Source organism: Lentinus tigrinus (assembly GCF_003813185.1).
Source record: "Lentinus tigrinus ALCF2SS1-7 unplaced genomic scaffold L226scaffold_35, whole genome shotgun sequence".
In the NCBI taxonomy this organism is placed as follows: domain Eukaryota; kingdom Fungi; phylum Basidiomycota; class Agaricomycetes; order Polyporales; family Polyporaceae; genus Lentinus; species Lentinus tigrinus.
This window is the reverse complement of record NW_027137944.1, coordinates 156,520-180,886: the sequence shown is the minus strand read 5'-3', so window position 1 is coordinate 180,886 and position 24,367 is coordinate 156,520. Positions and strand designations below refer to the sequence as shown.

The following is a 24,367-nucleotide window of genomic DNA, read 5'->3' as shown; positions in this document are numbered from 1 at the left end:
CGGCATCTACAGTATCAGAGGCTAAACTGCTCCAACGGATATCTCACGAGTCGCAACGAAGTCCGAGAGTCTGAGAAGAGGTGTATTAACGAGGCTTAACGCAAGCTGGAAGGTGCGACCTGGCCTCAATACATGCATCAATGCCGGCCCTTCGAGAGTCTGACTACACGACTACTACATAGCACGCTGCCTACAACAACGGCCGTACACGACTTGTCATCCAGTCAAGGGTGTTAGGGTAGCTCGAGGAACCTCCGGAGAAGCGCCTTAAAGTTCAGCGTACCCAGTCCAGTTACCGGGTCCCATCCCGGACGCGCAGCGAACCCCTGTGTGCCGCAACCTGGGTTCGTTCCGTTGATAATATCATGGAACGCGCCAGTAAAAGTAGACGAGTAGAGCTGCGGGGCATAAGATCAGTTAAGGGACACATATTGAGACGACGAGCTCAAACTCACTGCAGGGTTCACCCAGCCAATAGATGTTTTGCCAATCGCTAGCCGCGCGTCGTTGATGGCGGAGAGGATGGAGGCGACGGTCGGCGCGGACGCAGACGTGCCAGAAATGAGAGACAGCGCGCCATGCGCTGCAATCGAGTAGTTGAGCCCGTTCGCGCTCACGTCGGGGAATCCACGGCCGCTCGCGTTGAACAACTCCGGCGCGTACCCAGGCGGGAACTTCTCGAGGTAGTTTGCGACGGCGTCCTTCTGGAAGTCCGCGCGCGGGAAGACGTTGGAGAACCCGCCCCCGGACGGGAAGCGTTGGAAGACTGCACTCTCGGGGTCGGTCACCTTGTTCCCAGGTACAACTTGCGTCGCGCCGACGGAGGTCACGTACGGGCACCCGCCTGGGAAGGTTGGGTTGAAGCGCGTGCCACTTGTGCCGGGGATTTGGTTACCCTCGTCGTCGAGGCACAAATTATCGAAGCCAGAGACGCCGTCATCGCCAGAAGAGTAGACGAACGTCATCCCCGTGAGACTGAGTTTGCCGTACTCGGCGCACTGGCGCTGCATGTACGCCGGGGTGAGGTCCGCCTCCTGGTACCCATACGACGTTGAGATGACGAACGCGGTCTTCTTGTCGCCGCAGTCCTCTGCACCCTTGTATCCCCCGGGCTGGTTGTCGGGATAGGAACTGTCTGCAATGGAATCGTCCCCGCCTTCGAACGTACAGAAGGATCCATCGAGGGCGTCCAGCAGGTTGTTGAATGAGCCACCCACGATCGCGTCGCCGACCTGGTAGAGGAGGACCTCCTGCTTCTTCCCGACAAGACCCATGACATACTGGAGGTCGAGGCTGGACTCGCCAATGGCGCCGCCGGTGACAAGCGACCCCCCGTCGATGCTGATGAGCGTCGGGCGCTCACCCACCTGGCTCTTCGAGTAGTTGCCAAAGAAGACATCGAAGTCTGACGGAACGTGTGACTGCGGCGTGTATTCAACTGTCGTGGTAGTCAGATTGACGCTCGGAGGACTCGCAGGCAGTCAACTCACCAACTCCGATGGTGTTCTTCTTCGGTGCCAGCGGAGTATACTCGAAATCGTAGAGCGCACGCAAGCACGCAAGAGTGATGACCTCGTCGCAGTGCTCGAGGTTTGTGAAGATGCTCTAGAGGGCCGGCGTGAGACAAGGCTTCATTCACGGAGGTACGGAAGGCTTACATGTACGGGGCCGCCCATCTTGGGTGCCGCGCCGAACCCGACGCTGCCAAGCTGCTTTCCGATCTTCGTGTCGGCCACGCTCCCATGCCTCCGTATCTTGACGTCGAAGTGCAGCGTCGGCGTGATGAGGTCGACGTGCTTTGAGACGTGCTCGGGCAGGTGATACCCGCCATGGCACGCAAGGTGCTGCTTGCCGTCCTCCGCGTGTTCGTATACGTAGTACTCTGTTCCGAGCAGGTGCTCTGCCTCCTCCACGGTCACGTTCGCCATGACCCAACCCCCGGTCTTGCTGACGACGATGCGCTCCGCGTTGATCCAGCCGTCTTCGACGAGCCAGGTGCGGACGGCATCGACCGACTTCAAGGAGGGGCGGAAGGTCTTTGCAACCTCGGCAGGCGTCCAGTGTTTGCTGTAATTGGGCGAGTCCGGGTGGGCGACGTCCATGAGGTAGGCATCGAGGTTCTCGAGGTTGGACTGCACGAGACCGATGCTGAGGGGAAGGATGGTGTCTGGCTCTGCGCGCCGGACGGGACTCCATCCGGTGGGTAGAGAACGGCGCGACTCATGCACGACGTGCCTCGCAGGCGCGCGCGCTGCAGACGCGAACGCGGCGAGACCGACCACAACAAGCTGGGAGAGGAGCATCCTAGGACGTTCGGTGGAAAGAGTCGTCGGGCGGGGAGCTGGACAGTGCGGGACACGCTGGCCGCGTCGACTTTATAGGTTCCATTCAACATGGACATCGGGAATCGCGACCTTCGTGTCTAGTCAACGTAATTGCGGTGATGGCGGGGAGAGAAGCTTCAAGAAGTGCTTCATTGAAGCACGAGGCCAGCCTTGAGCTTGAACACCACAAATCCTCCTCTTCCTTCGGTGACCTGAACGAGAGCGCGTCAGCTGGATGCAGGCAGATGGACACCCAGGAACGCACCGTGCCTGTTCACGCTCTACCTGCCTCTGAAAGCGACTAGCCCTGCGGGTTTTTTACAGGTGCCGATGGGTGATGGACGTGATCGTCACGGAAGTCGCAGATTCGGGGACGTAAATTGCGTGCAGTCTATGCGCTCGATTACCTGACCTGGAAGAAGGACAAACAACCGCGACAAGAGAGGCTTAAAAGTGTGTGTCTTTGTGGAGTCTCAGCTGTGCTTGGCGTTCCAGGTCGACGACCTTCCATGCATGGAGATAAGGCGACCTTGCGCGACGGCCCAACTTTGACGTCTGTAAGCCCGATAAGTCCGGAAGAAGGAAGTTGGTGAGCTTCTTCCATCAAAGGCTGCTTCAGATGCGCTGGAACAAGTTGCGATATTAATGGACGAGCAGGTACGATTGGGCGCAGAAATGAAGGAAGCATTACAGAGGCCGTGTTCCAACTTGAGAAAAGCGTTGGTTCCGTAATGTATGCGCAGGTAGCTGTTGACATGGACAAACCGATCTGTGTGGTATGAGGGGAACATTTTAATCGCCGACATGTTCCCGTCATCGGAGCGTGAAGCTAGGAGTGGCTGCAATCAATCGGAATATGAACTGTGTGGCTGATACGGTTACTTACTACTAGTCGGTATTCGAAACGTTCACTTTGTTCTCTCTCCTACGATGAACCATCAGGCCATAACGCACAAATTAGGTGGACACGACTAATTGCCTTGCATTTTCGTTGTCTCTGCTAACGGCGGTCTTCCGTACGGGCAGATCGTCAGCATGATGGCAGAGGACGCCGTACGACATCGCCTTGCCCTGCTGGGTATTGGATGGAGACAAGATGACGCCAATATCCGAGTATCGACACTCACTAGCACTTCCAGCTAAAGTCCCCCGCCACAGTCTTAAGTCCGAGCCCCGGGACATGTCGAGATCGAACATCCCGGCTGGGAACGATCTCTGGTGACCCGATTGTTCACTTCGCTTTGCTGGACGGCTTCTGGGTAGTTAGAATCACGGGGCACAGCGAGCAATCCTTGAACTTGTCCCAGGACGATCACAAAGAACGCGCTCAGGTACGTTCTCAGCTCTTCAATTCCTGTTCTCGTAAGCCCACTGAGTATCTGCTCATAGGTACATCTGTGTGGGTTGAGGGCGATGGCACGCTCAGCACTCACTCAATCATGGCCCTCCTCCGTGATTGCATCCGGATTCCATAAGACCTTGTCAATTTGCCGCTATGCAAGCTCATTACCTGATGCTGGTTATTCGCTGGTGTTTGGAGCAAGGACGTCCCATCCCTCCCTCGGTTGCCAGGAGCTCCGACCCTGACACATCATTCTATTGTCTCCGAGTCGGACGTCGCGTAGTACTACTACGTGCGACACGGCCACGGCCACGGTGAGCAGCCCTTGCGTGCGACTCGTGAGAAGTGAGTGAAGTTGCGAAGTGGAGAGCACCGCCACCCAAATTAGTTGATAGTCGCCACCTTGAGCCTTATCGTCGTCCGGTCTCACGGCAACTTCAGTCCTCCTTCTGCGCCATCGACCTCGTCATCTAGCCGCTGACGTTTAGAATTCAGCATCTGCGCAATGGACGAACAGTATCCGGTCTCACGCTGTCAAGTCCAGACAACACTACTGGCCGCTATATACAGAGTCAGCGTTATACAGTCGCCGCCCCACTTATCGTCAAAAAGCACATGGCCAATCTTACGTGCGGCACAGCCTCGCCGTCGGATCAGTGAGTCACAGAGTTGTCTACATATAAGAATATGATATTTGATCGAATTCGACCAATAGAACGATCACAGTTTCTCTCGGACGCGTCGTGTCGTCGCCTTCCTTCCTTGAACTTCAACCACAACGTCCACGAAATCCGGGATAGGCGTCCCGTTCATGCCACTTGCAAGTCATGGAGGCTTCCATGCAGTGGCTCACCGAGCTCACCCAAATTCCATTAACCGACTCAGGCGCGACAATCGCGTCTGTCAGCCAGAGGTGTGCTCCCCTGAACCGATTGCGACGCGTCGTAAGCGTGACTTAACCTTTCTCACGCAGTGTATGGCTCGACTCTCTTGTTCTTCCTGCCTACGTTGCAGGGTTGGCGCTGCTTGTGCAATCGGCAGTCGATCTGGGCAAGGCCTCAAACAAGTCCGATGATGCAGCAGAGCTAGCAACAGTCACCTCAAGACCCTCCTACATCCACAACAGGCTCAGCGGGGTCGGAGGACTCACTATCATGGCGTTCAGGGTAGTTCAGCTACTCGCAATCCTCGCGCTTCTCGGCATCTCCATTGCCGAATTCGTGCTAAACACCGCGACGATCGAGGTCCTGTCTGACTCTCGGATTGTCCAGGTTGTGCAGATTGCTCTCTTTGTACGTCCATCCCTATGCCTTGTCACATGGAGTATGCTCATGTCCTTGCCAGGCGTACTTGTCCGTGCTTGGTCTTCTTCAAGTGTCCGGGAGTTCACAGGTGAACCGTCGCGCGCACGCGCACGTCTCGTGGCTCTTGTTCTTTGTCTGGAGCGCGTACTTGTATCGCAATGTCTGGCCTCTTGCGAGAGTCGACCGGATACCCATTGACGCTGCCGAGGGCCCTTTCCTCTGGGCCAAGTTGGCGCTCCTGTCCGTAGCTGGCGTGGTCATTCCGGTCATCGTGCCCAGGAGATATACCCCAGTGAACCCCAAGGTCAGCAGCGAACCTTGTCTAACCTCAAGACTGGATGCTGACCCACCCACAGGAGATCCTCGAGCCAAACCCAGAACAGATAGCGTCGTTGCTCTCCCTTGCCTCGTACAACTTCATATCGCCCCTTGTGTGGCTCGCGTACAGGATGCCCCACCTGCCATTTGACATGTTCCCTCCTCTTCCCGACTACGATCACTTGAGGAATATCGTTGGTCGTAGCTTTCCGGTGAGTCCCTTCCCTGGGAGGCACGTCCATATACTGATGCAACACTCTTTCAGGTCCTCGATCCAATACTAAACAAGTCACGCCGTCACCTCGCCTTCAAGCTTATCAAAGTTTTCCGTGAGTTCCCCATGCTCGTATTCCTGGTAAAATATACTAACATGACTCTCACACCTAGGGGTCGAGTTGCTCCATCTCGCTGCTATGTCAATCACCGCTGTATGTCCCGTGCGCTGCCGGTTAAGGGTATGTTGGCTGATAGCACGCATTATCAGGTCATCGGAGCCTTCGCTGCCCCCATAAGTATCAACAATCTTCTGACGTACCTCGAGAAGGGCGGTGAAGGTGCCACCGTCAAGCCGTGGTTCTGGATCGCGCTCTTCTTCTGCGGACGCGTGTTCAAGAGCGTCTCGGACCAATGGTTCATGTTCATGCATGTGCGTACAGGCTGTTCATAGCCCTGCATTTTGGTATTTACGTCATTCCCAGACTCGCGTGACTGTTCGTATCCAAGCGATCGTGACGGAGCTTGTGTTCGAGCATGCTCTGCGCGTCCGCATGAAGGCAGAGACTTCCGAGACAGTGGAGATCAAGAGCGGCGAGAATACAGCAGTGGCGACCCTTGATAGCTCTTCGCAAGCCGGTGAAGACGAGGAAGGGTCGAGCTCCGAAGGCGGCGATACGGAGACTGCAACGTCCACTTCGCATACTGCGACCTCCAGCACCGCAACTGCAGTGGTGCCAATTTCCTCGTCCTCCAAGGGTAAGGGCAAGGCATTACCAGTCGCCGAGCCTCCGAAGAAGGTTGAGGCTCCAGAGCCCCCAAAGGGTAAGGGAAAGAACTTGGTCGGGCGTATCAACAACCTGGTGTCAAGCGATCTCAGCAGTCTGGAGAACATCAGCATGTACATCGTCTTTGCTAGTGCGTAGTCCCGTTGTACTTGGTTTAGCATACGCTGACGCCTCCCTTTAGCTGTCGAGTCTCCATTTCAGATTACTCTGTGCATCGTCTTCCTGTACCAGATCATGGGTTGGAGGTATGCAATACCAATGATCCTCCGCTTTCAATTTCGCCGACGCGCGAAACTTATGCATTGTAGTGCTCTGGTTGGGTGCCTAGCGATGCTGCTCACTCTTCCGGTCCCTGGTTACATCACAAAACATATCCAAGGGACGCAGCGTGAGAAGATGAAGCGAGTGAGTACTTTGCGCTGTTTGGCTCGTGTTCATGCTTATGCTGTTGAAGACGGATCACAGAGTGCAGTTGGTCACTGAAAGTGGGTCGCCCTCCTTAGTAACTTCGCGCTGCTCTACTATGCTTATCTCATCTGGGTAGTGATGAACGTTATTCGTATGATCAAGCTCTTCGGCTGGGAGCCGCGCATTGCGACTCAGATCGACAAGAAGCGAGAAGAGGAACTCGTTGCGGTAAAGAGGAACCGCATGTACGGGCTGGCAAACCAGCTCTGCAAGTACGTGCCCATGTTCTAGAGCTCTTAAGCCTATTCTCACGTATGATCCCTGCAGCTACTTGATCCCAATTGTCATCATGCTCACAACATTCTTCACCTACGTGAGTGACTAGGCTCCCACGCACATTGCAATACACGATATCTGATGCACTCTGGTTCTAGTCGGTCATCATGAAGGGCGAACTGACTGGTACTTTCTGTCCTTCATATCTTTGCGACCGTTAACTGACTCGCTCGCAGCTGCAAGGGTGTTCTCCGCAATATCTGGTATGTGATTTCTGCACCAACATTCCGGTAGAAGATTTGAATACCGTGCTGTAGTCTTCGACATGCTTCGCATGGACATCAGCGCGACGTTCTTCATGATTCCGCAGCTTGTCCAGGCCAACGTCGCGATGGAGCGCATCTCCGACTTCCTGTACAACGTAATGTTACTTGCCCCCAATCCTCTTCGTGGCTGGAAATTCACCATTAATCATAGACTGAACTCATCGACGAGTACACCGAGCCCGACGAACCTGATGCGGCCGAGATTTTCGCTGACTCAATTCCTGAGGAGCTCAAGGATTCTATCGGCATCCGCCATGCGTCCTTCACATGGGCCGCAGACTCCCCCACCGTGGCGGTCACCCCAGGAGGCACGCGCAAGCGGACGTTCGTGCTCGGCATCGACGACGAGGTCTTCTTCCAGCGTGGGAAGATCAACCTCATCATCGGGCCGACAGGTGCTGGAAAGACGTCGTTGCTTATGGCTTTGCTGGGAGAAATGCACTATATCCCGCAAGGACCGGACTCGTTCGTGAACCTGCCTCGTAGTGGAGGAGTGGCATACGCTGCGCAGGAGTCATGGGTGCAGAGCGACACCATCAAGGTTTGCCTTCAAGTTGCGCAGAGCCTGGGACCCGTACTGATGGCTCACGCAGAACAACATTGTGTTTGGTGCACCCTTCGACGAAGTCCGGTATAACAAGGGTGAGTTGAGTCATCGCTATGTTCTCTTACCGCATACTCATTCGTCTTCGTAGTGCTCGACCAGTGTGCGTTGCGGCGGGACCTCGAGCTTTTCGATGCGGGAGACGAAACCGAGGTGGGAGAGAAGGGTTTGACACTGAGGTAAGGCGTCGCATTATCTCTTCTGTGGTCCTTGTTACTGATCGGACGATCTGCCACATACAGCGGCGGTCAGAAGGTGAAAATATTCTCCATATTGTGCGGTATGCTCTTGCTGACTAGAAGTCCGCAGGCCCGTATCACGCTGGCGCGTGCCGTCTACTCAAGCGCAGAGATCCTGTTGCTCGACGATGTAGGTTGTGTCACGCCGCCTTCCAGTTGTCTCGTTCCAACCATTTTGCACAGATCCTGGCGGCGCTCGACGTACACACTTCTCGTCACATCGTTGACAAGTGTCTCAAGGGCGACATCCTCAGCGGTCGCACCATCATCCTCGTGGTAAGTTGCACCCATGCTGATGTAGCTCTCTCCTCACGTCTCGCATAATCCCGTTAGACCCACAATGTCGCCATGGTCAGCCCCATGGCAGACTTCGTCGTAGACATAGGCTCCGATGGACGCATCCTCAGCCAGGGATCGCTTTCTTCTGCGCTCTCCAGGGATTCGAAGCTCCTTAAGGAGGTGGAAGAGGAGCAAAAGGAGCTCGAGAAGGCAGAACAAGAGATTGACAAGGTCGACGAGAACGAGAAGGCCGGTGAAGGGCAGAAGAGCTCGGGCAAGCTCGTCGTCGCCGAAGAGGTCGAGGAAGGCCATGTAGGGTGGAAATCTAGTAAGTTTCCAAATGTCACTGCTGTCTGTCAGTCATCGAACGTGTCCGTTCCCAGTTGCGCTCTACCTTGGAAACGTGTCGAAGCGCCCCGCGATGTTCTGGTGCATTTATGCATCCGGGTATTTCATACGCCACTTCATCCTCAATGTGCAGGTGAGTGTTCGTCTTTCCCCCATCATGTAACTTTCTTGACGACATTGGGCCGTGGTCAGATTTGGTACCTCGGAGTATGGGCGGCACAGTATGAGACGCACCCTACCAGCGAGGTCAACGTGTTCCAGTACGTGGTCAAGGCTTCGAATGAGATACACCGATGACGTATTGTCACAGTTACTTGACCGTGTATACGCTCCTCGTGATTGCCGGCATGTGTGGTGCAGCGTTCACCGTCTTCTACTGGGTGTACGGCAGTATGCGGGCGGCGAAGATCGTGCACCAGAAGCTCGTGACCTCGATCCTTGGGACAACCTTGCGGTATGTGAATTTGACCAATACAAATATTGACATCCCTGACACGATGTATCTAGGTGGCTCGACAAGACGCCTACCGCTCGTATCATCGCCCGGTGTACTGAAGACATCCAGACAGGTGAGCGAATTTTGCGAGCCTTGATAGCGCAGAACCTAACCTTGCCGTAGTGGACAACCGCTTCGCGAGATCTACCGAACTGCTCGCCGAGCTGGTAGCTTTCCTTGTCTTGAAGATTCTCGCTGTGGTCTTCTTCTCTCCGATCTTCTTCATTCCTGCCATCTTTGTTGCCCTCGCCGGTGCCATCATTGGTAACATCTTTATGAAGGCCCAACTCTCCGTGAAGCGCGAGATGAGCAATGCCAAAGCGCCCGTCCTTGGTCACTTCGGTGCCGCAATCAGTGGCATTAGTGGGTGTCTGCTGTCTGCTTGACGGACGTTGTGATTGTGTTGACATTGCATATCTCACAGCGTCCATCCGTGCATATGGTGTGCAGGATGCGTTTAAAGCCGAGGCATACAACCGTATCGACAGATACAGCCGAGCTGCTATCACGCACGTTAACCTCAACCGGTTCGCCAGACCTTTTTCTTCTCCCAAGCTCCCACGCATTCTCACGAACTCACTTCACAGATGGGTCGGCATCCGCGTTGACTTGATTGGAACTATGTTCTCTACGAGTCTCGCTGCCTATCTCACATATGGTGGCCACCTCAGCGCATCCAACACCGGTTTCTCGTTGGCGATGGCCAGTGAGTAGCCTTCTGCATCCAATCAGCCGCCCCTTGATGTTCATCCTTCGATATAGCTGCATTCACTAGCACCATCATGCATTCCGTTCGGATGTTCAACGAATTTGAGGTATCTGGTAAGTGATATTGCCACCGTGTATTGGATAGCTCTGATATTCGGCTCGTTATCAGGTAACAGGCAAGTGGTCCTGCGTACCAGATGGTGAAAATTCTATACTAACCTCTGATAGTTTGGAGCGTATCATGCAGTATCTCCTCATCGAACAGGAGCCGAAGTCCACACCCGAAGGAGTGCCTCCTGCGTATTGGCCTGCAAGCGGCAAACTCGAAGTCAATCACCTGTCCGCGCGTTACTCCGCCGTACGTGCTCTCGGCTCCCAGTCTAGAATATAAATACTTACAATGAAACCCTTAGGACGGCCCGAAGGTACTCCATGAGATCTCCTTCGAAGTTGGCTCCGGAGAGCGTGTCGGTATTGGTAAGCAACACCCTACCTCACTGCTCTGCTCGCACTTACATTTATACCACTTCTGCAGTCGGCCGTACCGGCAGTGGAAAGGTGAGCAAGGCCGAGTCATCGTGGGTACCAGTGTGAGATGCTAACATATTGAGCAGAGTTCGCTGACGCTCGCTCTTCTCCGTTGTATCCTTACCGAGGGTAACGTTCGATACGATGGATTGCAAACTGAAAAGCTCAATCTCGATGCGCTCCGTTCCAATGTCACGATTATCCCTCAAGTTGTAAGTCAGACGCTCGTCTACTGACCTTCTACGTGGCTCACGTTCCTGCAGCCCGAGCTTCTCAGCGGCACTCTCCGCCAAAACCTCGATCCCTTCTCTGAGCACGACGACGCCGTTCTGAACGACGCGCTCCGTTCGGCCGGTCTCTTCAGCGTGCAGGACGAGAACGACCAGTCCCGGATCACACTCGACTCCCAGATCGCGGGAGGTGGTGCCAACCTTTCCGTCGGACAGAGGCAAATTCTTGCGCTTGCGCGCGCGATCGTGCGCCGCAGCAAACTGCTCATCCTTGACGAGGCTACTTCTGCGATTGGTAGGTGCACATTGACCTGGTTTAAGGGACAAGATGCTCACGGAATGTACAGACTATGAAACCGACACCATCATTCAGACGTCCCTCCGAACCGAACTGGGGAAGGATGTTACGCTCCTGACCGTTGCTCACAGGCTGCAGACGATCATGGATTCGGACAAGATCGTGAGTCTACAACTGCTGGATTTACATGGACATGTCGCTCATAGATTGCTCCTGCAGATGGTTCTTGATGCTGGACGCATCGTGAGTCTTCTCTGCTGGCCTGCACGCGATAATTTGCTGACATGTATGATAGGTGGAATTTGGCGAGCCGAGCGAGCTGCTCAAGAATGAGCAGGGTATGCTTCGGGCTCTCGTCGACGAGAGTGGAGATAGAGAGAAGCTCTACGCCATGGCTAATGCTGCAAGTGCATCGTCATGAGCTAGAATACCACCGTATGGTCTCGCCTCGCTTTCTCTCTGACCTGGATCTAGCACCTTGGAATGTGTAGGTTATCTATTGTAGATTTCGTTATGCTTTAGCTATCCACCTGGACACGAAGGCTTGTTGGCAAGACTGACTCTACATGCCATCTACTACTCCAAGTTCAATACTCACAGGACACGTGTCTATCGGGAGCTCGAAGGGGATACGATTCTAGGTAGTGCTTGTACTTACAGTATCCAAAGTCCGACGGTGGGTCCGGGGATCTGTGAATTGGGACCGCGCTCACCACACTTCATTATCTCCTTGTGTCGGAGACTTTTGACATTGTATAGGCTACCGGTTATGTTTCCGGCATCAACGGGACCTACATTACTACCGGCGGAAACCTCTTGCCTGAGAACATGGCGACGAAGCTCACCCAGCTTTCCCTCAAGAACATCCTCACCAACATTTGTGAGTATCGTTCATGCCACGTCGTACTATGCTGACTGTGAGCTTCTTGGAACGCCATGCTAGCTGCAGGAACGGTCAACAGGCTCGCGCGCAACGAACAGACTTAGCTCACGCACCAACACTTCTACAATCGCCTCCTCCAAGTAATATCATGTTGCTTCAACGCCGATGAGTAGGGCCTGAACGTTCCCTCTGGAAAACTGGTCTGGTCGACGATTCCAAATGTATGCTCGTTGAAATGTTTTTAAATGTCAATCATGTTTGCATCGTTCGAGTGTCCTCCACGGTCCTACCCAAGAGGCCGGCACCCAGCGCGCCGGCGCTTGTTCCTCCACGCGTTTTTCTTGTCCTCCACCACGGTCTCGCTGCTTGTGAACATTTTTGCACGCTCGCTTAGATCGACATCCACTTTCTCGAGTCACCCATTTCCTTCTCGCTCGCGCGTCCTCGGGGACAAAGAACAGGCACAACCAGTACTCCCGCGCGACCCCAGGGGCAGCGCCGCCTCGTCCCAGCACCGTAGCGCACCGACGAAGCTGGACTTGAATGTGGTAGCTTGGTAACTGAACGTTAACTTCCACAACTTGCCATGCAACTAGTACGTCCGAAATGGGTTAAGAGTATCCTAACTCGATGATAAGGTTCCTTAGCTAAGTGCAGAACGTCAAGGGCCCTCAAGAACGATCACTCAGGTAACTCTATCTTGCTCTTCCCCCACCATCATCATCCCTCACCCGGTGCAGCACGACCAGTCGCTTCTACAAGTATCCGTCTGCCCTGCACCACGCCAGACACCCTAAGAAGGTGAGCTTTCTACTGGAGCATACTTCCGGGCTCTGTCGTGACTGTGTCTATCAGAACATGGAGAGAGCGATCGCCCTCCACTCCCAGGTCTGCAAGACTGCTTGGTTCCTGCTAGACGACGAACTCGCTTCTTTCACTTGCCTCTCCCCCCCTCAAATTCAGAGGGAAGTCTCTGCGATGGGGGAACGGTTCCGTACGGACATCGACCGCATGCTGCGACAGGCAGCAACTGTCGAGCGTCGCTCCGAGATCAAGCGACTTCGCGGAGCAACCTCAGATCTCTCCTTCATCCGCAATGCGGCCGCCCTCATCCACGTGAAGCTGCCAAACGAGCTCTTGCAGGACGTCTTCTCCCATATTCATCCCGGCGTCCGGCGCGATATCCGTGCGACCCACGTCTGCCGCGTATGGAGGTCCTTCATCATTAGTCTCCCAAGTTTCTGGAGCGACTTCCTTGGAGCTCCGAAGATGTACATCATACGCAAGGGAGACCCCCAAGCTGCTTCTATGTTCAGCACATTCCTGGCCCGTTCTGCGCCACGTATGCACGGGCTATCGCTTCATGGTCCAAACCTCGCCATGATATCCTCCTCTCATCTTACCCGCCTGTCGTCGCTCTGCCTCGTCTTCAAAGCTAAAAATCTCCCTGGCGTCCATGATTTTCTCAGCCTCCGCATGCCTTACCTCGAAAGTCTTACCATACGCTTTCTATGCCAGACCGAGGAACCTCCACGTCGCGCGCTCCGCGGTCCCGTAGTACCATACAACGGAAACTTCCCCAGGCTGCGCCATCTCAGCACCAGCGGGATCTTCCTCCCTGTATATCTCGCCGCTCCGTCGATCAAGCACCTCGAGCTCGCCGAGTGCTCGGAGGACTGCGACCTCCATCTCCCGGGTGAGCTACACATGTTGTCGATCGATGCCTTAGTCAAGTTCGTCGCGTCCTGTCCCGATCTTGAAACCTTCCACCTCACGAATTGCACTCCCGAAGACGCCTTTGACGCGGATTTCTCGACCCCACGCCTGCACCTCCCGCACCTGCGCGCCTTCACAGTCGATGATGACGATCGGGAGTGGGGTGTAAAGCTTCTCTATGCCTTCACCTTCCCTCCTACGACCCATCTCCAGTTCCTGTGCAACTCCGCCGTCCTTGAAGACATCATACCGGTGTCCCGGTACGGTGAGCTGCTGTCCTCCATTGATAGCGTCGTCGTGCGCCTCGGCCTGGACAAGCACAACCAGCCAAGCTGCACCCTGAAAGGCTTCGCAAGCGGCGCTGAACGTTTGTCTCTCGTCGTCCGCGACTTCGAATTCGACTCGGAAGTCAGGCAGAAGTTGCTGCGCGACCTCGTCGGACTGTTCCCGAACGCTACGAACATTCATTCGCTGGACTTGACGTTCCAGGATGGGCGCGACGACGCAGGCCAGGATGCGTGGAAGAGCATACTTTGTGCCTTCTCTGCTCTCCACTCAATCGCATTGCGGGGAGCCTCTTGCAAGGGGCTTCTCCTCGCGCTCAGCCTGGAGGATATGTGCCCTCAGCTTGAGCATCTCGAGCTTGGACCGGAGACGTGGGACCCTGAGGAGTTGCTGCAGTTGGTGTCGACTGTCGAGCGTCGCGCGAGAGGAGGGTATCGGCTGGAGAGAATCACGTTGATACGGCTCGGGTCTGGAAATAGGGAGGTACGAGAGGGTGGCGGGGTGGTCTTTACTCCGTCGGATGACTGCGTGAATCGTCTGCTAGCTTATGTTCAATGCGTGGATGTGTAGTGTTAGGCGAGTTTCAGTGTTCTCTTATGGCACCCTGGGTGTGCGATGATGCGGACCTAGTGATCCGAATTCAAGGGATGCAGCAAACGCCGTATGTTACTCAGTTGTGTACTGGTACGCTAATAGTAAATACTGCACTTCAGTGACACCAGTGAATTGGCCTGGCGAAAAGTCAAGTCTGCGCTCTATCAGGCAGAGGATCAGAGCTATACGAAAAGTTAAGTGAGCAAGATGATATACATGCAGCATTCGACTACATACTCACAGGACATCATCCAGCATGGGGCTCGTGACGACTTCTGGGATGAACGCCTGCAGCCGAGCGAGTCGCTTGGCGGATAGGGGCGTGCTCTTCTTCTGTGCTTCCGTGGAATACGAATGTCGTGGCTTCTGGTGAAACTCGAATCTTCGTAGAGGTGTCCCTCGCGCCACGCGGCACTCAGCCATCGAGACCACGTTCTCATGCATACCTCTCCCGTTCGAGCAGTGTATCGCGATAGTCTCCAGCTCGGGACAGACGCGGGGCAGGCAAAGCGTGCGCACGAGACGTCTGCAGCTGTCGATGTGGACGGTAAGCTTCGTGAGCTGGCGAAACGCGTCCAGGACGAAGTCCCAGTCGGCCCGAACCACCATGATCCCGGGGTCAAGCTGCAGAGTAAGCTCCCTTACTGCCTGGGACGGCGCGAAGCTCTGCACAACCTCGCGGAGGACCTGAGATCGTGGCGGCTGGGCGCTGGCATCGTCACTCCAGTGTGGGTAAGAGACAGTCATGGACAGGCGTCCCTCGCTCCCGCGTACAAACCCGTTGACGATCACGGAACAGGGAGTTCTGTGCCGCACAGAGCCTGGATCGTGCACTACTGGACGGTCTATTTGCAAGTGCAATGTTGTGAGGGCTGTGACGAACGAAGTAGGAGTGTCGGGGAGAAGGTGGGAAAGGGGGCTTGAGTTGTATGTGACAGAGAGGTTGGTCGTCGGGGGCATATGGACATATTCCAAGAACGTGCGGACTTGAAACTGCGTGTTTTCCTCGTTGATCGTACATCGTCGTAGATTGGGGAGGTAGCACGATCGTCCTGGAGAAGCTGACATGGCCTGCCAGGCCCAAGGTGAGGTCCCCGTCTGCAGGACGAGCTCCTCGAGGAGGGGGCACTGTTGCAAGGAGTCGAGCAGAAGGTCGCTAGAAAGCACGCGCCCTGCGATACACGGTTTGGACCTGGACCCATGGTAATATGTATGACGGGTGGTCTTGATATGCAGGGTGCGTATTGAACCTGACATGAGCATCGGGCAAACAAGACACCCGTCGATATGGAGAGTATGTAACCGCGGATGCCGATGAGACGATTGGGGAAGCGAGATGAGGTCAGCGTGCAGCTGCTCCGTGGAGAGCCCGTCGTCCCCGTAGCTGCAGGCAAAGGCAAGGGTGATCGACTCCAGACTTGGCATGTCCAAGAGTAGAAGATTTCGGAGAGCGTCCAGATACCGTCCGTCGAGGAAGAATGATAATAAGGAGACTCGAGACGAGTGCACCTTAAGAGCTGGTTGTATCGCCACAGGATCGTTGCCCTTGACGTATAGACGGAAGCTCAGTGGAGCAGACCGTTCGATGAAAGACGGGAGAAACTCCTGGTGACGATTACCACCTTTGATAAAGTACAAGTTGTCCCAGGGCGCAAGACCGGACAGTGCAGCCCAAAACGCTGTCGCTGACAGCGCCGCATGGCGCCAGGAACGACAGACGTGCATGACCCCGCGAATGGCTGAACGATATGTCGGACAGATGAAATTGAAGACATTGGCAAGGAGGTCGTGCGAGAGAAGTTTCGAGTGTATAGGAAGTGCGGCGTTGTGGAAAAAGTAGAGGTCGCGGATATAGCGCTGTATCTTGACGATTTCGGCTTCGTATTCTTTGACTCGGGCCAGAGCGACTTCACGTGTCTGACTAGGTCGCAGGCCCGTGAACAAGGCCAGGTCTACATCTGGGAGACGACTTTTGTCCTCGCTGTCTTCAGGGTCGATTTGGAAGGCGACGGGCGGGGTAGTCATGCTGTGAATGTAGAGCCCGTGAGCGCGGTGATGCCTTCGTTGAATATGATACAACTCACTGAAGGCAATGCGTAGTCGTGTCTGGCTTTCTGGTCAAGAGACCCCTCCGAGGTCAACGACTCGGTCTAAGCACGATCACCGGTCAGTTTCGGGTCAGGGTTGTGTATACGCTGCGTACTCACGAGGACGGGAGTCAATGAGTAACGATGGGAAGGAAGAGGAGCTTACAGGGATAGGAACACGTGAACTAGGACGAGGCGAGTCATTGTGGCGCCCGAGTCAGCGGCCATGAAACTGAGTCGGCAAGCGCCGTGAGTCAAGATGAGGCTCATGCGAGTACTATTAGATCTGCTCGCTAAAGTGACATAATATATATACGGGTACAAAGTATAGAATAATGGAGTCACAGAATCTAGTGTAGCGATGTGGCCCTTACGTTGGAACCACGTCTCGGACTTCCGGAAAGGTGACAACCTCTGCAACAACCGCCTTGAGTCGAGCCAGCTGCGATGCTGACATCGGGACATTGGAAGCATTCTCACGGTAACTCTGGTTCTTGAAGAGCATCTGTCGAAACTCCAGCCGCCGGAGACAGAGATGCTTCGAAGCCCCGTTCTCGACCGTCCTAACCAAAGGCTCGTGGACAGCACGGCCCTTCAAGCACGAGATCGAAAGTGTCTCGAGCGTGCGGTTCCGCCCCCTTCGTAACGCGCGCAGGAGGTTACGGCACGAGTCGACGCGCACGGTCAAGGAGGTTATCCGAGTGAACGAGTCGAGGACGAGCTGCCAATCCGCCTGAACGATGGGGATACGGAAGCCAAAGTTCAACTCGAGCGTGGTCAACCGTTCAAGGGAAGCAAAGACGATGACGAGCGTCCTCACCACCTCGGAACGTCCAGCACCGGCAACGGCTGTAGCCCATCGCAGGCGTCGGGGGCCCATTCGCAAGCGCAGCTGACCATCGCTGAATCCTTCGTATGTACCCTCACGACAGATCTGCGACTGCGTTAGGGATTCGGAATTCCATGCCTTCAACGAAAGAGCCTGGAGAGATGCGACGGTGGGGATAGGAGTAGCAGGGAGGAGGGGGTCTTGAGCAGTAATGCAGAGGCCAGTCTTGAGGAGGGTGGTGCGAGGGAACGTGACCGTCTCGAGGATGGCGCGGGTACTCGATGGGTCGGAAGACACGAAAATCTCTTGCAACTGCGGTAGATGGACGACCACTTGCTGGCTGGCAGTAATACGTGATGGCAGGCAAGTGATGAATCGACAGGTCAATAGCGCCGGACAGCGCCGCAATCCGGAGACAAGCGCGCCCAGAGACGACACATTGGTCCTGGAGCACGTCGCGGGAGAGGTGCACAGGTTCCGCGAGCACCCAAACAACCTGAGATGCTTGATCGTAGGTGAGGCCAGGGTGGGGAAGAGTACGCCATTCACTTCGAGAGTGTGGAGACGCGGGAAGTGGTCACCGGTGGGAACCCAAGGACGTATCTTGTCGAGAATCTCCGTACGCATGAGGCCATTGTGTGCCTTGCAAGTGAGATTCAAAACGAGCGTCTCGAGTCTCAGATTCTTGATGCGCAGGATAGAGAAGAGCGTCTCCAAATGGGAGGTGCCAATGGTGAGCGTCAGAGAGGACAGGCGGATGACATGGTTGGGAGCCGTGTGGAGGATCTCGAGGTGCCGCTCACCGCCTGTAATCTGCACTCCCAGCGGAGATGAGCGAATGAGAGCAGTCATAAACAGGGGTTCGCCCTCCTTCCAGCCGTATCTGGGCCTCCTGCTCCTCTCCACGGAGTGCGAGAGAAAACTGGCCCAGAACTCGGGCGTTTTCTGCAGCAGGATTCTCCATAGGCGGCAGACATGCAGCAGCCTGATGTCACTACGGTATTCGAAGGGTAGATGTCGGAAGATCTCCGCAACGAGCTCGGGTGGTAACGCGAGGTGGAGGGGAAGTGCACCGTTATGGATGGAGCGCAGCTCGGAGATGTGATCCTGAATGGTCTTGATCCTCGCGGTGTACTCCTGGACCTTGGCAAGAGACGCTTTGCGGAGGTCGTTGACTGCTAGTCCAACGAAGTCCTCCAGATCATGCTCAGATAGCAAGAAGGATCCGGAGCTCTTGATCTCCTCCAACGTCTGTGAGTGGTTGCGGTCAGTTGGGTGATAGCTTACTTCCACGACTTCGAGCATAGACTCACTGCGAACGTTGCCATCTCGGTGAGAATACAGGTAGCACTTGGTACACTTTCAGCCTAGAAGTTGAGTGCCACGTTGAGGCCGCGAGTCGAGTCAGACTCAGTTGCACTGATCGAGTCAGAGCCTAACGTGTTCCCCACAACAAAACGACACTGGCCAGAAAATATGGGAATTAATAGTCAATGAAAGTGCGAAACCATGAGATGTGCGAGATGTGTTCCTATCCCGAGATTCCTCGCCACGGTAACAAGAACGAGGCTCTGGGAGCCTCGATGAACAAAAAAATGACCACCGCAGGACTCGAACCTGCAACCTTTTGGTGACATTGACCCTAACCCTGAGGAGGTTAGGTAGCCGTCAGGCGATCGAAGCCAAACGCGCTACCATTGCGCCAGGTAGCCATGGCTGTGTAGCAGCTTTAGACAATATAAGCAAGTTTTGCACTGACCGTGCACGTGATGTTGCACTGACCTACGGTCCCGTCTCTACCACCATGTCAACACAATAGGTCGGTGCAGTATAAATGCGTAAGCATATCTCTGACCTGTCGCTCATCCTTTCTCTACGTGAAGCATATACGTTGCCAGCGTGACGGAGGTGGTGAATCCGCTTAGGCTGTATCTTGACCATCCATTGATTGCTTCCTACTTTACAGCTAGTTCTTCACGCTCACATAACTTGTGTCGACCTGTCGGTATCGTGCCACAAACCTGTTGGAGCTTATTAAATGGATCCTTCAAGCGGACTAGTAGCTGAGGGCCCAGAGCCACTCACCTTTGATGGCCTTCGACGGTCACTTTCCAGGACATGGCAGGCCACGAGGAAACTCCTCCGTCGGCCTCTCCGTCCGAGGGGACTCGATGCCACTCCTAACGGACACCGCCCACTCGTCGCACGCTTGCCTCCCGAGCTCATCGACCACATCGTCGACCATTTCCATGGTGACAAGAACACGCTCATGAACCTGTCCCTTGTCTGCCATGCTCTGGTTCCATCCGCCCGCTACCATCTCTTCGATAGGCTCAAGATCTCAAGTTCAAATGTTAGGAAGATATCCGCCCTCTTCGCCGACGGGACTCCGGAGATTGCGTTGTACGTGCGCGAGCTGACGCTCGAGGCTGGCGACGGGAGATCAGACCAGGTGTTCAGCGAGTTGCGCGGCATTCAGAGCGGGAAGCCTCTCCGCACGCTCCTGCGCATGTTCTTTCTCGTCATCGCACCGCATACTCGAAACGTCGAACGGCTTGTCCTCACAGCGGTCCCGCTCGAGAAGAACATTGTGGGAATGCTCGCACCCTGCTTCCCGAAGCTGAACATGCTATCCTTGTTCGACTGTTCGTTCCGGTGCAACGCGGACCTCGACAAGCTCGTGCGAGATCACCCCCGAATACACACATTGCGCGCCGGACGGGTGTGCTCGGTCTACGGGCTGGCGCCCTCCGATTCGACCGACGTCATCGGTCCGAGACTCGCTTTGCGCCAGCTCAAGGTCACCGAGGCGTACTCTCCCTCTCCCCTGACGCTCATGCCGTGGCTCTTTGAGCACTGCAGTCCCGAGCACTTTGTATATACGTTCTACCGCCTTGGCCAGTTCCCCAAAATCAACAATGCAATCATCGACATGAAGTCCCTGACCCACCTGCACTTGATCATGTACCGCTGGCGCACAGATGGTACGCAATGATCATAATTCCATCCAAAACTCAGCGCTGACGCAGCTACAGACATGCGCGAGCTCGAGGCCGAGCCGTCTCTAGTCACCATCATTCCGCCTTACCCGTCCAGGATCACCACGATGACGCTCGACGGGAAGATGCACATGCTCAACCTCGTCGTCACTATCCTCGCGCAGCTTGAGCCGAACTGGTTCGTCCAGCTGCACACGCTCAACCTCTGGGTGCACCTCGATGAGAAGGACGTCAGCAAGGTCGACCCAATCACCTGGACGGGCATGGACCAGAGGCTCAGCGTGCTGCACTCGCTCAGGGTCGTCAACTTCTACAATTCGTGTCAGCGTACGGACCACATCCACTCCGGCACGGAGGCCATCGGAGCGCGTCTGCCCACCCTGAACTTTCGCCGGATGTTGCGATTCCAGGATCTTGAGCCTCCGTTCTAGTGTCATAGTCGACTGGTTGATTGGTAAGTCACTGCTGTACGTCCTCGCTTGGTACGAAGACTGACAATGTGCCAGTATATAGGATTCTCCTCATTCTTGCTATGCTCTGTCCATGTTACTGTCGAATACACGTGCTCTCCTCTTCATCCTTCCCGATCCGGCGGTAGGCAGACATGGCCCTTGGTTTCGGCTATGTCCGAACTGAAGTGCTCCAGACACGCCTATCGGTTGCGAACAATCGAGGCGATTGCAAGGGGGTCATGACAAATCATCACCAAGAAAGTACGAAGCAGACAAAGAGTTCAGGCATGCAACGTCAACCCTTTGTTTCAGTCGAAGGGTGCTTCTCCTTCTCTGAATCCTTCTCCGAGTCCTTCGCCGAGTCATGCTCCGCCTCAGTCTCGAACCCAATGACGGCCTTATCCTCAATGGCGTTCTGCCGGCTGTCCAGACGGAAGCTAGAAGACAAGCGCCGGTCAGCGTCCACAAACAAGAAGCGCGTGCACAGCAGGACGTACTTGCTGGCTAGAAGACCTGCGAGAATGGCGACAAAGGAGATGATGAGAGCGGGAAGGTAGAGGCGGAAGACCGTATCGTTGTACGCCTTGATAACGCCAGTGCGGATGTTGTCGGGCTGAGTGCGCGCGGTGGTGATAGAGCCGTAGATCTCCTCGATTTGTTCGGCGGAAAGGAGACCGCTGAGCTGCGCGGTGAGATTCTTCGGCATCCAGTGGCCCCAGACCGCTGCTGCAACAGCACTACCGATGGCGCCGCCAAGGTTGGTGAGCATGCCGAGGAGCGAGATAGCGGTAGCCATGTCCTGCGCGAAGGTGTGAGCGATGCTAGATAGAGACGCTGATGGAACGTACAGTATGCGGCACGGACGCCTGCGAGCCCACTTGCGAGCCGACGACGGAGAAGGCACCACCCATCTGGAGCGGGCGGTTAGCACTTTACACCATTGCATAGACATTGCAAACCGCACCGAGATGATGACCTGCGTCATGACCAGCTCGGCGTCAGGGTTGCCTCTAAGGCTGGTGTGGAGCCTGAGGCCAAGACCGAGGCTACGGATACACAGACCGATTACCTGGATGTACTTGCTGAACAGGGGTCAAATACAATATCAAGTTGATCCAATCGCATGTTGAGCTCACTAGCGATGGGTAATGCGCATGAGGAGACCCGCAACGATACCGAAGAAGCAGAGTCCGACTGTGAGGGTATTGGTGCTAAACCATCCGTGTTAGTCCGAATTCATCGGCTCGTTGCGTCCAGTCAGGACTCACAAGAAGGTGTAGTCCCTGAGACTCCAGTCCTTGACAACTACCAGGAACGATTGAGCTATCACGCATGGCAGGACGAGAGCGAACACGTACCATAGACCCAAGAAGAGAAGTACGTGTCACCGAGGTAGCCGCCGAAGTAGTAGAGCGCATCTATGATGACACACATAATCTACATCGGAGTAGTGAGGATGAATAGCTTTGACAGGTGTGGGTTGCGAGGCTTACAAAAGTGCGATTCCAGATGCGTCTCGGCATAATCGGGTGGTTGGTGACGTAGAGCTGTGAAAGAAAGTGAGTATTGTATGCCAATAGGTGTACTGCGAAGAACCGACTCGCCTCCCAGAGGGTGAATGCGATCAAAAGGATGCCGCCAACGATAAACATGGCAATAAGCGAGGCTAGGGAAGCTCCACGTCAGTATGTTGTTCCCTGCTGCGTGATGGATAGGACTCACGGTTACGCCAGCCTTCCTTCGCCGTCGTATAGAGGGTGAAAGGCAGGAGGATGAGGGAGAAGCCAACGCCAAGGAGGACGAGACCGAACGCGTCGATGACGATGAGCATCTCCAACACAATCTTGTGCCAACTCTTGCGCTCCTCCTTGCCAGCGCGTACACGAGCGGTGTAGTCTGAAGCGGCAAGCGAGAGTGCGCCCATCTTCTTGGCCTTGATATCAGCCCAGAACATGATCATCAGAGCAGGAGCCATGCAGGCGGGTAAGCTATGGCGAACGGAAGGGATAAGTCGCCATATGCAAAAAGATAGAGATGGTACGAACATGAGGCAGAACATGCCGTAGCCCCAGCGCCAGCCGCCAGTGCCCAGATCGGCGGTGATATAGCCGGCTGGATGCAATACGGATCGTCAGCTCGCTAAAAGTCTCAGACAAGGAGCTGGACGCACCGATGAAGGAGTTGATGATCCATGGAGCAGCTGCAATAAGAACGGATTAGCTCGCAGCGCAGGCACGATACGGTAGAAATACAGACAGTTTATGCCCTGGAAGAGGCCACGCCACTGGAGAGGCGAGACATCACCGATGACAATGGTCGTAACCAGGTCTAGGCCGACATTGCCGACCTTGTAGATGACCTGAGAAAAGAGCAGTAAGCGACAAGCGGTCGAACCCTTGGCCTCGATAATCACCTGCCCAGCTGCAAAAGCGTTGACCGTTTTGCTTGAGGCAATAATGATGTAGCCAATGACGTAGAAAACGAGAGAGAACAAGTACGCCCAAGGACGTGAGACGTGGTCGGCGATCTGCGCGCGTTGAATATATATATATCAACGACCGTTCAAACAGAGACTGAACGCACGGACCTTGGCAATGAAAGGTCTACAGACCGAGCCCATGATGGAGACAGCAACGTCAATAGCTCCCAGTAGAGAGTGAGCTGGGTAAAGCAGAGTAAGCGTGATTCGCATCTATGGATCCAGGTGCGCGCACCTGAGAATGCGGATGTTGCGATTGCATAATAGGTGTACGATACGCTGCTGTCAAGGGACGCGGCGTAGGAGATGAGGAGGATTGAACTGAAAAAATAATCATCAGGTCAGCGGCGCAATTCGCGAAACTGACATCGAACGTGGAAGAAGGGCTTACATGTACAGCGTCCAGATCTTGGTCCCGCCCGCGCCGAAGACACGGTCTGCAGAGGGGTGGGAGACTTAGTATTCTCAGAAGAATCAGAAGACTAAAGAGACGTACACAGCGCTTCGATGCGAGCGACGCCGGGGTCCTCCTCCTCCTTCTTAACCACATCGTGTGGCTGAGTCTCAATGTCACGAGCGGACTTGACATCGTAGTCGTCGCTGGTCCGGGAGGCGGAATCTGTAGCCAGCGAAGACATCATAGCCGAAGCAGTAGGACGCGTAGCCATCTTGAGAGGTTCTCGCGTGAGCCTGGCGGGGACGATGGGGACTCGGAGGGCGCGACGGACGAAAGGCGAGGTAGAGGGCCTTTTATCTTATCTGATAGTATGATATTGAGCGCCATCAATCGTACTAGCCCCCTGTATCTGATAAGATTAGCCTAAGGCTACATGGGCGCTTCACGTACTGATTGGCCAGGACACGACCGATGACCGGGACATACACGAGTCGAGCCTTCGGCCAGGCACAAAAGACGGTAGAAAAAAACATCAGGTGAGACATTCAGAGGCTGGACGAAGTGAGAATACACGTACTTGCGTCATGTAAACGCCTTCTCTCCCGCGGAGGTCGGTC

At 55.0% G+C, this 24,367-nt stretch overlaps 7 protein-coding genes and 1 non-coding gene across 8 annotated transcripts; 3 read left to right on the top strand and 5 right to left on the bottom strand.

Moving 5' to 3' along the window:
- Positions 1–233: 233 nt before the first annotated feature.
- On the bottom strand, positions 234–2,303 carry L226DRAFT_469890 (subtilisin-like protein; the record flags this gene model as incomplete). Its single annotated transcript, XM_067676259.1, has 4 exons — positions 234–398; positions 456–1,438; positions 1,491–1,605; positions 1,659–2,303. The coding sequence occupies 4 exons, from the start codon at positions 2,301–2,303 to the stop codon at positions 234–236; spliced, it is 1,908 nt and encodes a 635-aa protein (XP_067531252.1).
- A 2,190-nt stretch (positions 2,304–4,493) lies between these two features.
- Positions 4,494–11,450, top strand: L226DRAFT_469788 (P-loop containing nucleoside triphosphate hydrolase protein; the record flags this gene model as incomplete). Its single annotated transcript, XM_067676249.1, has 39 exons — positions 4,494–4,579; positions 4,640–4,958; positions 5,011–5,274; positions 5,327–5,500; positions 5,554–5,617; positions 5,676–5,716; positions 5,773–5,934; positions 5,987–6,419; positions 6,471–6,534; positions 6,598–6,694; positions 6,744–6,774; positions 6,834–6,969; positions 7,025–7,070; positions 7,132–7,159; positions 7,210–7,236; positions 7,291–7,394; positions 7,451–7,840; positions 7,893–7,941; positions 7,995–8,082; positions 8,146–8,158; positions 8,213–8,272; positions 8,326–8,418; positions 8,476–8,749; positions 8,805–8,902; positions 8,962–9,029; positions 9,080–9,223; positions 9,277–9,338; positions 9,389–9,628; positions 9,690–9,792; positions 9,853–9,971; positions 10,028–10,091; positions 10,202–10,331; positions 10,387–10,450; positions 10,509–10,531; positions 10,588–10,713; positions 10,765–11,026; positions 11,079–11,191; positions 11,249–11,272; positions 11,325–11,450. The coding sequence occupies 39 exons, from the start codon at positions 4,494–4,496 to the stop codon at positions 11,448–11,450; spliced, it is 4,809 nt and encodes a 1,602-aa protein (XP_067531251.1).
- A 774-nt stretch (positions 11,451–12,224) lies between these two features.
- On the top strand, positions 12,225–13,759 carry L226DRAFT_223714 (uncharacterized protein). The gene is made up of 5 exons (XM_067673019.1): positions 12,225–12,507; positions 12,570–12,601; positions 12,653–12,713; positions 12,768–13,645; positions 13,705–13,759. The coding sequence occupies exons 1-5, from the start codon at positions 12,499–12,501 to the stop codon at positions 13,712–13,714; spliced, it is 990 nt and encodes a 329-aa protein (XP_067531250.1). The 5' UTR covers positions 12,225–12,498; the 3' UTR covers positions 13,715–13,759.
- A 985-nt stretch (positions 13,760–14,744) lies between these two features.
- L226DRAFT_574562 (uncharacterized protein) lies at positions 14,745–16,532 on the bottom strand (the record flags this gene model as incomplete). Its single annotated transcript, XM_067685063.1, has 1 exon — positions 14,745–16,532. One exon carries the CDS (start codon positions 16,530–16,532, stop codon positions 14,745–14,747), a length of 1,788 nt encoding a protein of 595 aa, XP_067531249.1.
- A 323-nt stretch (positions 16,533–16,855) lies between these two features.
- Positions 16,856–18,949, bottom strand: L226DRAFT_616005 (uncharacterized protein). The gene is made up of 2 exons (XM_067686848.1): positions 18,737–18,949; positions 16,856–18,674 (listed from the first exon to the last, which is right to left on the bottom strand). Exons 1-2 carry the CDS (start codon positions 18,749–18,751, stop codon positions 16,965–16,967), a joined length of 1,725 nt encoding a protein of 574 aa, XP_067531248.1. The 5' UTR covers positions 18,752–18,949; the 3' UTR covers positions 16,856–16,964.
- Positions 18,950–19,019: 70 nt separating this feature from the next.
- L226DRAFT_t234 lies at positions 19,020–19,135 on the bottom strand. The gene has a single exon. It is a non-coding gene; the product is annotated as a tRNA-Arg (tRNA).
- A 120-nt stretch (positions 19,136–19,255) lies between these two features.
- L226DRAFT_538718 (uncharacterized protein) lies at positions 19,256–21,007 on the top strand. The gene is made up of 4 exons (XM_067681551.1): positions 19,256–19,331; positions 19,390–20,407; positions 20,459–20,876; positions 20,929–21,007. Exons 2-3 carry the CDS (start codon positions 19,462–19,464, stop codon positions 20,851–20,853), a joined length of 1,341 nt encoding a protein of 446 aa, XP_067531247.1. The 5' UTR covers positions 19,256–19,331; positions 19,390–19,461; the 3' UTR covers positions 20,854–20,876; positions 20,929–21,007.
- Positions 20,887–24,366, bottom strand: L226DRAFT_223633 (MFS general substrate transporter). Its single transcript, XM_067673018.1, has 19 exons — positions 24,328–24,366; positions 23,850–24,247; positions 23,745–23,790; positions 23,589–23,674; positions 23,462–23,535; positions 23,288–23,401; positions 23,131–23,233; positions 23,045–23,074; positions 22,920–22,986; positions 22,597–22,862; positions 22,479–22,540; positions 22,368–22,421; positions 22,233–22,311; positions 22,143–22,179; positions 22,011–22,085; positions 21,839–21,956; positions 21,723–21,785; positions 21,372–21,673; positions 20,887–21,311 (listed from the first exon to the last, which is right to left on the bottom strand). The coding sequence occupies exons 2-19, from the start codon at positions 24,019–24,021 to the stop codon at positions 21,170–21,172; spliced, it is 1,890 nt and encodes a 629-aa protein (XP_067531246.1). The 5' UTR covers positions 24,022–24,247; positions 24,328–24,366; the 3' UTR covers positions 20,887–21,169.
- Position 24,367: the final 1 nt, after the last annotated feature.